The sequence below is a fragment of the Diadema antillarum genome, unplaced genomic scaffold, assembly GCF_040938485.1.
Source record: "Diadema antillarum isolate AM-2024a unplaced genomic scaffold, OU_Dant_1.0 scf00000099, whole genome shotgun sequence".
NCBI lineage: Eukaryota > Metazoa > Echinodermata > Echinoidea > Diadematoida > Diadematidae > Diadema > Diadema antillarum.
In genome coordinates this window covers 4,938,854-4,951,171 of record NW_027270988.1, presented here as the reverse complement: position 1 = coordinate 4,951,171, position 12,318 = coordinate 4,938,854, and the positions used below count along the sequence as shown (strand labels likewise).

At 37.8% G+C, this 12,318-nt stretch overlaps 1 protein-coding gene across 2 annotated transcripts in view; it reads left to right on the top strand.

Annotated features, from left to right (window-relative positions):
- The window catches only part of LOC139718748 (epidermal growth factor receptor kinase substrate 8-like), a 79,892-nt gene extending 75,698 nt beyond the window's left edge, over window positions 1-4,194 (top strand). For both annotated transcript variants that reach the window (XM_071630212.1, XM_071630213.1), the window contains 2 exons: window positions 1,147-1,282; window positions 3,173-4,194. In XM_071630212.1, the coding sequence (XP_071486313.1) occupies window positions 1,147-1,282; window positions 3,173-3,198 (162 nt within the window). In that variant the 3' untranslated portion in view covers window positions 3,199-4,194. The remainder of the gene's footprint in view (window positions 1-1,146; window positions 1,283-3,172) is intronic.
- Window positions 4,195-12,318: the final 8,124 nt, after the last annotated feature.

The following is a 12,318-nucleotide window of genomic DNA, read 5'->3' as shown; positions in this document are numbered from 1 at the left end:
TGACATTGTCACTACATGATAGGTTATTATTCATTGAGTGCAGTATATACCATCAATGCAATATTTTCAATGTATCAAGTATTTGATAAACTGCTTTCATGATGGTGTCATATTTCTGCCTTTCAAATACCATTATGAGAATGAGCGAAAGATCAGCAAAGAAGAAAAACCATACAAAAGAAAAAAATACAATAATAATGTTAATTGATAAGTGTTGTGTATCAATCTACTTTGTTACACATCATCATATGAGCAACTACCCCCAAATATAAACACATGTATACCATAAAATTAAGTGACAGTACTCTAGATGAACAGTTTGCAAATTGTTGTCTACACAAACAAGAAAAATCAATAACATGATATTGAGTTGCTATGGTGTTCATTTTATATGAAACAAATAAAATCAAATGACATTATATCAATTTCAACTGACTCTACTTTATTTACTGATTCACCTTGATATGGAAATTTACCATAAACACAGACAAATAATGAAATACAGAATTGTAACTGTATTGTCATTAATATGCAATATTTCTTGGAGAACTAGTACAAAGCACTTTTACAGCAAGAGTACTTGGCTTTGAGGATTCACTGATCAACACTAGAACATATTTTTTTAAATCTCACCTTAATTGATTCCTAAGTCTATATGTTGAGATGTGGTAAGCTTGTGATTTAAGGGAGAGTTCTTACCCTATGATTTCAAGTCCCAGTAAAAAGACACTACATGGAGTAGTCACACCCTACCACACTAATTGTCAATACTAGTCTACAGCACAACTACCATACACCTGCACGCCAACTAATAGAGCAAAGTTGATAAACCTGCATGTCATGTTTGTATCATGTGTATGTAAATTGCAGACTGATGAGCAATGTCTTTGCAAACCTGGAATACATTTTGATGTAGCCAGCTTACAAACTATCCTCAAGTTGCAAATATTCTAAAGTGTCAGAGGCAAAAACTGCATCAAACATTATTGTCCAGTTTTTAAACTGGAACCTAATTTGGTCTACTCACAACATAGACTTTACCAGACTTCTTTCCATAAAGAAGCAATGGACAAAAGATGTAAGGAAGATGACTTAAATTTTTTACTTTTTTGTCTTTGGTCGGACGTCTTTGTCCTGTTCCTGTAGGAGTCACAAAATGGACCTACAGAACTTCAGGCTATCATGCAACAGAGGAAGGAGAGATCAGGGGCTGACACCAACTCCAATTTGCCCCCGCCGGAATTCGACCCTCTCTCCCCACCCGTCTTTGACTCACCCACAGGTAGACATTACTAACTCCTGTCCAGACACCCTCCTTCCCCCCCCCCCCCCCACCATACCTGTCCAACAGTCAGCTCAAGACCACAGTCTTTGTCATTGCCTGCTTGAAGAGTGAAGAGTGAAATAACACAGAGTGATAACAGCAGTCTGAATTCAGTGACAGTGGGTTGGTTTTCTGTCTAGTTCTCATGAAATGTGTTCTGACCAGTCACTTCAACAAGTTCTTTCTTAACATTTGGTCAACACACTACTTCTTTCCATTTGTTGGATATGTCCTTTTAGGATCTGTGTAGTCATCATTGCATTCCTGGGATGAGACTCTTTAGCTAAGGAACAGATTGATTGTTTATAGAAATTTAACGGCCATGATTAATTACATTTCTGCAGAGTTGCGTAGATAGACACAATACAGACTCATATTGCATTTTTTGTTTCTTTTACTTCACTTAGAGAGCACTGTCAATGGCACACTCAGTTTGTCAGGCGTAGTTATGACTTCCAAGTCATTTTCAAAGTCATAGCAAAGTATGGAATTAACCTGGTTATATCTCATATGCTCCTGCCATGAAACTCACCATATGCCCATATTTTTAGACCATGTTTTGAAACAGTCGCTTGTTTTATGCACCATCAAGTTATGTAAACCTCTGTTGCATGTTACGGACCCCTGCATGATCATGTCCAGATAGCTTCTTCTGTTATAAAATGGATGTTGTTGTTGTTGTTTTATAGAAAGAAAGAAGAGAGAGAAGAATGGGGCCCTATACAAATAATTTGCCCCAGACAGCACTTAACATAAAACAGACATTATAAATCTTAGAAAAATATAAACAAGATTATTAAATATATATGTATGTACCAAGTCTCCACGAGGGAGCTCATATTGTCTCCACAAAGGAGCTCATTAAGTCTCCACGGGGGAGCTCATCCATAAAATGGATGTTGTTGAAGATATAGTTATGTTTGTCATAAAGCCCAGATAAAAATATTTTGCATTAAGTGCATGCTCTGAGCTTTTGTTTGTAATTCACTTGATTTGAGTAAAGATGGGTTGGCCTCCTGATGTATGCATATAGTTGTGCTTTAATTGAGCCTAACAGAAGAATTACTGTAAAAGATTGTGAAGAACATTCCCTCCCACTGAAGTCTGTGTAATCTATTTCATTTCTTTTCCCAAATCACTCACCACCAATCAGTCAATGCCTAGTCTTTAATCCAGTAGTTTAATGCTTGCATGAACTCCAATACAAACCTGCAGAATGTACAGCCAAAGGATGGTACATTGTACCTTTAAATGACTATGTGTCTAACCATTTCTAATGATTGGCCAGACTGACCCAGTGTGACATTATACAAAAGATTTAATTTCGCTTACTTTTTTTTTTCTCCCTTGAATATGTTAATTTTACCAAAGCACAAACTTAATGGAAAGGGCAGATGTCACATGTTGAATGCATTATGAGAAAGACAATTTGTCTTTGTGATTCACACTATAAAGTCAAAGAATTTGAATGAGAATGAACTACGCTATGAATGAAAAATGGTGCCTTCAACTGCTTTTTCTGCATTTTCATTTGCTCTATTTGGCTCTACATGTGTAAATGTTCATGTGCTTCAGCTTGTGTCATCCATGCTTGATTTTATTAATATTTTGCAAGAATTCACCACAGTTATAAGATTGAGAGTGAAATTTACCAAATTAAAGTATTACCCACTAACACCCTCTTCTGCTCACAACTACACATTATAGACCTTTCCTTCTAATGCTTTGAATAGCAAGTGAGTTTGCAGTAAGAAGTTAAGTAATTGTAATTGTGCTGTTTTATTGTAATCATATGTAAACTGTCATAACTGCAATATATTTTATCCTGGCTTCTGTCTGTCACCCCAGAGATGGCCCCGTACCATGTATGGTGATGAGGAATTTGACTACCAGTCTCGAGGCTTCTAGCTTGCTTTCATCTCATGGCTCCTTTCATCTCCTTGCTCAAATTCCATCATATTTCCTGCCATAGAACCCACTTTCCTTCATGCTATGCAGTGGACTCTAAAAAAGGAGGGGAAAAAAACCCTTGTGATAAACACTTTGTTCTTGGGGAAGGGTTTCCCAAAGCTACTGGAGGACTGCAAAGCGGTTGTGGAACATGGAAATAATTTAAACCTGATCCCAGATATTTATTTGTCTCATCTACAAACTTCGGAATCATCATGACAGACTACTATTCCCTCATTCGAAGGAGATGACATTCAGTAATAAAGATAGAGGGTGGTGATGACATCTATCTAAACCCATGGAATGCAAGTACTGATAATGTCCCAGACCCATGGGATTAAAGAAATTGTATGACACACGATTCCTACAATATGTGGGGCATTATATCCTGCTGCTTTATTCATTCTCTATGCCTGCTGACATTCACTGACCATTGCTTGCATCCTGGGCCAATGCCTGCTGACCTTCACTGACCATTGTCTGTATCCTGGGCCAATGCCTGCTGATCTTCACTGACCATTGTCTGTATTCTGGGCCAATGCCTGCTGACCTTCACTGACCATTGCTTGTATCCTGGGCCAATGCCTGCTGACCTTCACTGACCATTGCCTGTATCCTGGGCCATCATGCCCTTCTCTCACCTCTCCCCCCTTCCTCTCAGCTTCAATCATGCAGTCATTCCCAGATGGTCACTTTAGCCGTTTTTTCTTCTTTTTTTTTGGCAAAGTGCTCTAGAGTTCAGCAGAATTTAGCAGTATCAAATGTATATCTTTTTTACTGGTCTAAATAAATGAGAAATAGAGCCTCTGTCATGAATACATGTACATAAGATGTAGAGAAGACCAGTTGATTATCATGGTACCAAAATGTATGGTTAGATGATTATGAATGATATTTTGAGAAATCAATCTCTTGATACAATTCAGCGTCGTTGATGAAACCTGCTGCCTGGTATGTTGATTTTTTTTTTTTCACTATATACTTCACTCTTATTATGATTGCTTTTCAAACTTTGCAATGGACTTGATGATTTGAGAACAAGAAGTATGATATCTAAACAAAGTGATAAATTAAACTCTGGTCAGTTGAATTCCAATTAGCTGTCCACTGTTTAGGAATCCTGTGGATATAGCTCCCTATAATTACTTGGACTGTCACTGCAGTAGTAACGGTGCTGAGAGGAACATCGTCAGTTGGGAAATCAAAGATAATGAGTTTGTGAGAACTCTAAAAATCACCCACAGATTTTGATTTTTTTTTCTGAGTATGTTTGTACATGTACAGTCACTAGTAGTTTATTATGTATGATCCACATATTACACTCTATGTATGCTATGTATTTCTGAAAAACTATGTATTATGTGTAATGTGTATTGTTGTCAAATGTACCTCAACACCAAAACAAAAAAAGTTAGTGAGCTGCCAATGTACAATGAATGTGGTGTGACTATTTTGAAAAGCTATTTTTTACAGCTGTCTTTGATGAGCTTGTTAGCAGTATTGACAAGATATGGCAGATACCACTGCTAATTTCAAAGGTAATTTATGAGGAATGTATGTTGCATGCTAAAGGTATTGCCTGAGGTGAGGCAATTTTGTCTGTTCTTTCTTGGTTGTTCTGTGGACTGATGTGGCCTTTGCTCCTTTTCAAATCCCTTGTGGCTCAGTCCACCAAGTGGCAGTGTGTAACAGTATATAAGAAATATGACATACCTGTAGTGCCTTCTGAGAGTTTGTGCACTCTTTGGTCACAAAATTTAGTATTCATTAAAAATTATATATTTGAGAAGAGAAACAGCATCATACAATGTAATCTGTAAAAAAAAATACTGATAGTGCTGATGATTATAGAACGACGTCCCAGAGAGAAACAAAAGTTTATTTACATATTCTATGATAAGAAACTATGTGTATTCAAGATAGTATTCAATCACCTTTCTCAAGTTTATCAAGTAAACAGTATATTTTTGTTGTATAAATATCCAGTACACACATATGTATAGATGTCTGATGATTTGACACTTTCATGAATAAAAATGTTATATACAAATTATACTGAAGGACAGACTTATGTAGTAAAACCCTGTCACAAAAGTAGATGTTCACTGTGCCTAAGACTAAGTGAAGATGCATTATTTTTGTTGTGCGAATTTCTCATTATATGAACATCACTGACTTCATAGTCATGATCAAAACAAACCCCAAAAGAATGACAAGCACAAATGTTGTCATTATATAATGCAAACATAATGTACTCCTGTTTGGAATGAAAGTTGATTTATAATACTAGTGATATATGTTCAGAAGAAAAGCTATGATGTCTTAATGACATGTATATTATGTATAGCAGGTCTTTGCAATGAAGTTGTCACATCTGCCCATATGATTGTTGTAAATAGATATGAAAACTCTCATTATTTAATCTACAAATGTGAAACCTGTTTTTCCCATTAATATACACACATGAATGTATGTTTAGCATGAAAGGTATATATTCAGCGTGTTTTGTATAATTTGGGCTATATATCAAGAGTACTCCACACCATGATAGAATGTTGACTTATATGTATTATATATATTATATATTGTATAACTATCTTTTTTATTTAAAGCATTCTTATGGAAGTAGTCAAATATGCATTCACCCTCGAGAAAATCTTGTGTCATTCAGTGGTGTGAGAAAATGCATTTATGTGTAACATTTTGTGATAGTTATTCACAGAGATTTGGGCTTACAAACAAGTTTCTGAGAGTAACATAATATGAAGGGTCACTGGCTTACTCAACAGTATGTAAAGCTGGGACAAATCCAGAAAGTGATCTTGAAAGTAGATAAAAAAGGCATTCACTCACAGTAATATCAACACAGGCCATCCCATAGTTTCCTCAACATATATAGCATGCTTGTCATCTACTCTTTCACTTTCACACCTTCATCATGATAATTGAGTGCTTGGAATTGGCAAGATGATAAAATGTTGATCTTCAAGGAAAATTTGAGATAATTTCTGTAGTACTAGTAACCAACCCTGATAGCCTGAGTCTTGTCTCAACACTTTTTGGTCTCACTAGGCTTCTAGGATTTCTACATAAGTTATCTTGTCCATAATAAACTAGGGTTACTGTCTTGGTCTAAAAAGAATGTAGATTGTATATACAACTCTGGCCATTTCAGACAAAGTCTTTTGATGGTAATTTTTCATTCATGAAATTTATTCAACGTAATTTATGGTTGTCTCATATATATATTAATGCCTGTTTACGTTATGTTATTTGGAATTACCATATAGAATTAATGATGATGAGTATAAATCCTTTCATTTGTAATGTATCTCAAAACAAGTAATAAGTATTGGATAAAACAGAAATAACTCCTACAAGTTTAGTTGAAAAGAAGGAAGAAAGCTTCCTCATGGCTTAAGAGGAAAGAGGCATAACAAATGCCACAGAAGAGCAAGTGGATGTAATAGATGCCTATTCTGCTATGTGAAATGTAAGTGACAATCAACATAATGAATTAACTTTTTGTAATGAAGTTATTTTTCAGTGAAGAAACCGTTCTCATAAGGTGTCATTATGATCTCTCATACTGGTGTGATTCAGATAATACATGCTCAGGAAGTAGATACGTACATGCATAAACAACAACAAAGATATGTATTTGATTTCAATTGACTTTTGACAACTGAGCTGCTTTGCAGCACGCATCATTATAGGAGCAAGAAGCTAGCAGTTGCGCAAACCTACAATACAACTCATTCTATGTGAATGCACTTTCATGTTTTTAGTTTCATTGTCCCAAAAGTCAGTTTTGAGCATATGTCACACCATTTGCCCAATTTTTCTTTTTGACGCCCAGTTTAATGGAACCAGCACACGATTCTGTATTTCACACCTGCCTTTGTAATGTTGGCATTGTATGATATCAGTTACTGTCCCAGCAAGTTGTCATGTCTTTAACCTTAAAGAGATTGTTATCCTCCATAGAGAACTTTTGTACATAATACGAGTGCTAGAGTATTTAGTTAAAGCAATCTATGTGAAGCGACCAAAGCTGAATAAAATTTCATGTGGAATATCTTAACATCCTTTCCACTGCAGATTAAAAATACACTGTATTCTTTTACTAACATCTTGAAAAGTGTATGGCTCCTAGGTAACAAGCAGTATACAGTGACATGCTAATGCATGTCAGACTAAAAACATGCACATTTAGTAGCAATTCTTCTGGCTGCAGCAAATGCATGTTTAATAAATTATGTCATAAAGACCAAGGGCAGCAAAAAGCAAAGGCTTGTTTCATATAAAATACCTTGTTTTTAGTCCAAAATCTTTATATGTATCTTGAAGCAATGGATCATGATATATATAATGCTTTTCACGTTGTACTCCTCTGTGTATTTTGTTTTTTATGCACAAGAGGGTAAAGTGAAAATGTTTAAATTCTGCAACCAAATGATTTACCTACTATACTGTATGATGCACCAATCATGCAGGCTTTATTCAAGCTATCTACAATGAAGATATTTTGTCATACATATACGTGTACCTACTTTTCATGGTGTCTGATGATACAGTATTTGTGTCAACTTGACCTGTCCATTTTACATGCATTTTAGCCAATATTTCCAGCTGATATCAAATGTTTAGCTTGCATTAATATCTTATGTTATCAATAACCTCAGCATATACGTTTTTCAAACTGCTGAATTGTTAATATTTGTGAATGTTAAATTGACTGTACAATCTCTATGGTGCAGAAAATGTTTATTGTGATTATTTCATTGCGGGCAGAATAAATTCTATTACACTTGAATGCGTCTTTTTTTCACTTAGTGCTTCTGTTTGTTGTTTTGTGCTGTATGTGTAAAATATACTTTCCCAAAATCATTGAGTGAGATTAGAGATGTAATGAGTCATTACACACAATCTTTTCTGCTAGGTATATGCCTGTATATGCATGTATACAGACAGACCTATCCCCAACAGCTCAGTTGAGAACTGAGACACTTTTAGTGTGCTTGTAGGCGGGAGGTCATTGTAAGCATGTTTGATGTGGTAGCCATTGTAGATACATTAATTGTCCCATATGATTATGTATGCACCAGCAGAATGATATACATGTAGTACCCTATAGGTATAAAGCCAAAGTCTGTGAATCAGTGTGGCTAAAACAAGTGATCCAAGTAGTAGGTCAGCCGACAGTATACCAAAGCACAAGGCAGTAATCATTAGCTCCTGGTGAAATGCAAAGTTCCCATGGTGTCAATCAAATGTTGACTTTTGCTGATGTGACCAGGTCAGCCTCGTCCATGTGCAGAACTCTTTTTTTCCTAGGATTAGCATCGTGAATAGATAGCTTGCTCTCTCTCTCTCTCAACTTCATGTCATTTGGAGGATTAGCTTTCAATTAGCTAGCTGCAAAGTTCACCAGTTATTGTTAGATGCGTATCAGGGGTGGATCCAGAGGGGGGCGCACCTGGCATGCGTCCCCTCTTTATTTGTTGTTAAAACAAAAGAAATTTTAAAAAAATAATGAGATGAAACCCGGAAGTAGAATCAAAAATATTGTTTCCCCCTCCCCCCTTTACGGAATTCCTGGATCCGCCCCTGCATATTGACCATTAGGTGTTGTTACCTGAAGTGGGTATCTCACTATAGTTGCCGACCTGAGACATCCCGAGTCTCCCTTGTCATGAAGACGTCATGGAGATGCCTCCTGAAATCTGGCCAAGTCTCAAGAGGTTCGCAGGAGAATTGAATGTAATCATTTTTACAGAGACGTTTTTTTCATTGTCTAGCATGTTCTTGGACACGTCTCCGCAACCTGGCGTAGACCCATTGGCAATACCTCGTCGACTTTGCGGTAGAATATAAGGTATCCCCTTGTTTGGAGACATTGCGGAAGTTGCCCTGAAGTCACCTTCTTAGTGAGAGCACTAGTCATTTCTTCTTTTCTGTGGAGTTGTACGAGTGGCAACAAAGTCTTCTCCAGTGAGATAGGCCCTTTAGATGACTCTGCTGTTATATGGTATGACAAAAGGCAAGGAATTTTTTTGAGGGATGGAGCTAGTGGATGCAGAAATAATATAAAAACTATAACAAATGTTATTTATTCCACCAAACAATTCGTGAATTTTTTGATGTTTTAAACTTTTTTACATTAGCAGAAGTCAACATGGACACAGAACCAGAATTGTATGTAGTATATGTTAGAGGCCTTTAATCAGAGTTCAACGACATGTCTACGAAGGAGGTTCAAGAGATGGAGTTCCAACTAGCTATAATTATGCAAACAGTTGCCGGTTTTCTAGGGATGCCCAAAAAGAATTCTACAGGTGCATTTTAGCCTTTGATGACCGAGGTTTGATGCCGCGGTGGATAAGACTCCTGACTCTCAATCGGAGGACCCGAGTCCGATTTCCGCCCAGTGATTACGTCCTTGGACAAGATGTTTTTAGCCACCAGATCCCCCCTCAACCCAGGTGTATAAATGGGTACCTGGCAACGTCAGGGTAGTAATAATGTCAGGGCCCTCTGGTAGAGAAGTGGCAACACTGAAGTGGCTACTTTGGATGAATAAGACATTATCGTTGTTGTTGTTGTTATCATCATCATCATCATTGTTGTTATTATTAATTTTATTATTATTATTGTTATTACTATTATCATTGTTATTATTAATTTTATTACTATTATTATTGTTATTACTATTATTATCATTATTGTTATTATTATTATTATTATTATTATTATTATTATTATTATCTCTTTCTTATCCTGGAACCTTAGACTTCCAGTACTTTCTCAGGATTCGTGCCGTCCCCAGCAATGCTGCTTTTTGGAGCGTTTGCACTCGATCGGGCACACCAAGGTCGTCCAAGTGCCGTCGCAGCTGCTTTGGCGTTGTTCCGAGTGCTCCAACGACAATAGGGATCACCTTCGTTCTCATATTCCACAGGCGGCGAAGCTCTCTGGCAAGGTCTTGGTACTTCTATATCTTTTCCTTCTCCTTCTCAGCTACTCTGCTGTCTCCCGGTACCGCGACATCGACGATTGTGCACATCTGTCGAGCCCTTTCTACGACGATGATATCCTGTGCTGGATGACATTGTCAGTTTGAACATCGAAATCCCATAGGACTTTAACTTGATCATTTTCAGAAACTTTCTGTGGTTCGTGCATATACCATTTGCTCTCACATGGTATTTCATGTTTTCTGCAAAGCTACCAGTGAACGACTTGTGCCAGTTTGTCATGTCGTCTTTTGTACTCTTTTTGCGCCAGTTTACTACAGCCACATACGATATGTTGCACTGTCTCGTCTCTTTCTCGGCATATCCTGCATGCGGCATCCACATCTCTCTTCTGTATCTTGGCTTTCAGAGCATTTGTTGACAGTGCTTGCTCTTGGGCAGCGACGATCAGTCCTTTTGTCTCCTTCTTCAGTTCTCCTTTCTTCAGCCATAACCATGTGTCATTACTGCTGATGTTCTCCGTCTCTCTGCAAAACTGCCCGTGCAGCTGCTTTTCTCTCCACTTTGCGGATCTTTCTGTTCGTTTCTGGCTTTTGAAAGTAAGTGGATCAATGACGTTTACATTATTTCCACTTTCAACCAGAACGGCTTGAAGGAGTTTTTCCTCACTGCTGTTTATGTAATTGTTGAGGCTGATTTGCTCCATTTCGATGCAATCTGATGCACTCACGAGCCCTCGGCCTCCTTCTTTAGCAGTTCGCAGTAACTTTCAATATTTTCGGAAGCACATGTACAACTGTATTTAGTATGTAGAGAACAGGCCGTGCGAACAAAAATGCTTATTTTCTATGCGATATTGATATTATTTCTTCAGTCCCGGAGTATTGATAAGAAGGAGATATGATGAAGAATTGGTTCCATAACGTATATTTATCAAAAAGTTCCACACAGGATTTCAACATTTCCTCTGAAAGCAGGGATGTGTTACATAGATGGGGTTGCAACTCGTATAACTTCATGCAAACACATGTTTGTGTTCAAAGCGTGACAATGGATGCCTAATATTAGTACACTACGCCTAATTAAGTCATGCTCGATGCCGCTCTAGTTATGTAACGTTTACACCATGTCCCCGACGGCCACGACAGCCCCGTTTGCCCGAAACTTAATGCGCCTGGGGTTCATGGGATATTCTCCTGTTTTTTCCCTCCGTATTTTCGTCTTGTTTGTTATAGTCCTCACTCCGGTGAACATGTAGCTATCAGAGACCGTTCTCAGGTCGTCTGGTCAGGCTAGACTACATAATATTTTCTGTCGCATCCCACCTCTACGAACTGCCTCCACGTTTTGTCACGGTGTATTCTGTCACGCTTTGTTGCGTTTACCCCGTTTTATTATACGGCAAATAAGCTTTCTCATTAGCACCGGGACTGCCGTAGCAAATTTTTGACAGTTTCAAAATCTGACATGACATCCACGGCAATCTCGGCCTGTCACGTTTGCCCATCCCGTCTCACCCCGTTGTCTCACGTCCATCCCGTTTTGTCTACGGTGATAGCCTGAAATGAGACTGCCGTGGCCGCCGCGAACATGGTGGAAACGCAGCATTACAAGACGAAGTTTGGAGAACGCATTTCACTTTTCATTGAATTACAAGCTTTATTTCACCGTATGAATACTCGAATTGATTTAGAATAGTTTAGGATTAATTCAATATCTACTGCAACACGACGCAGTGAGAGGGGAGAAATGTCAACGGAAGCGTCTTCTTAACATCCTCGTCGCAAATCTAAAGCTCCTTTACCAAGCAAAGCCCAACGTTGTCATGAATCCTCTGGGCAATTCGCAGCGGGCACATCAGAAAAGTGACGATCGAATGCCAGACCTTTCAACCATTGTTGGATAAACTCCTCTTCGACTTTGATTCCCTGGTGATGCTCCGCACTCCTGACAACATATTTCACTGAGAAATTACTCTGGGACAATTATATCCCTTCATGACGTCATGTTCTTCATTTGATATCTGATAATTATAATCTTCATCGGGATATTACAAGTCCCGACACA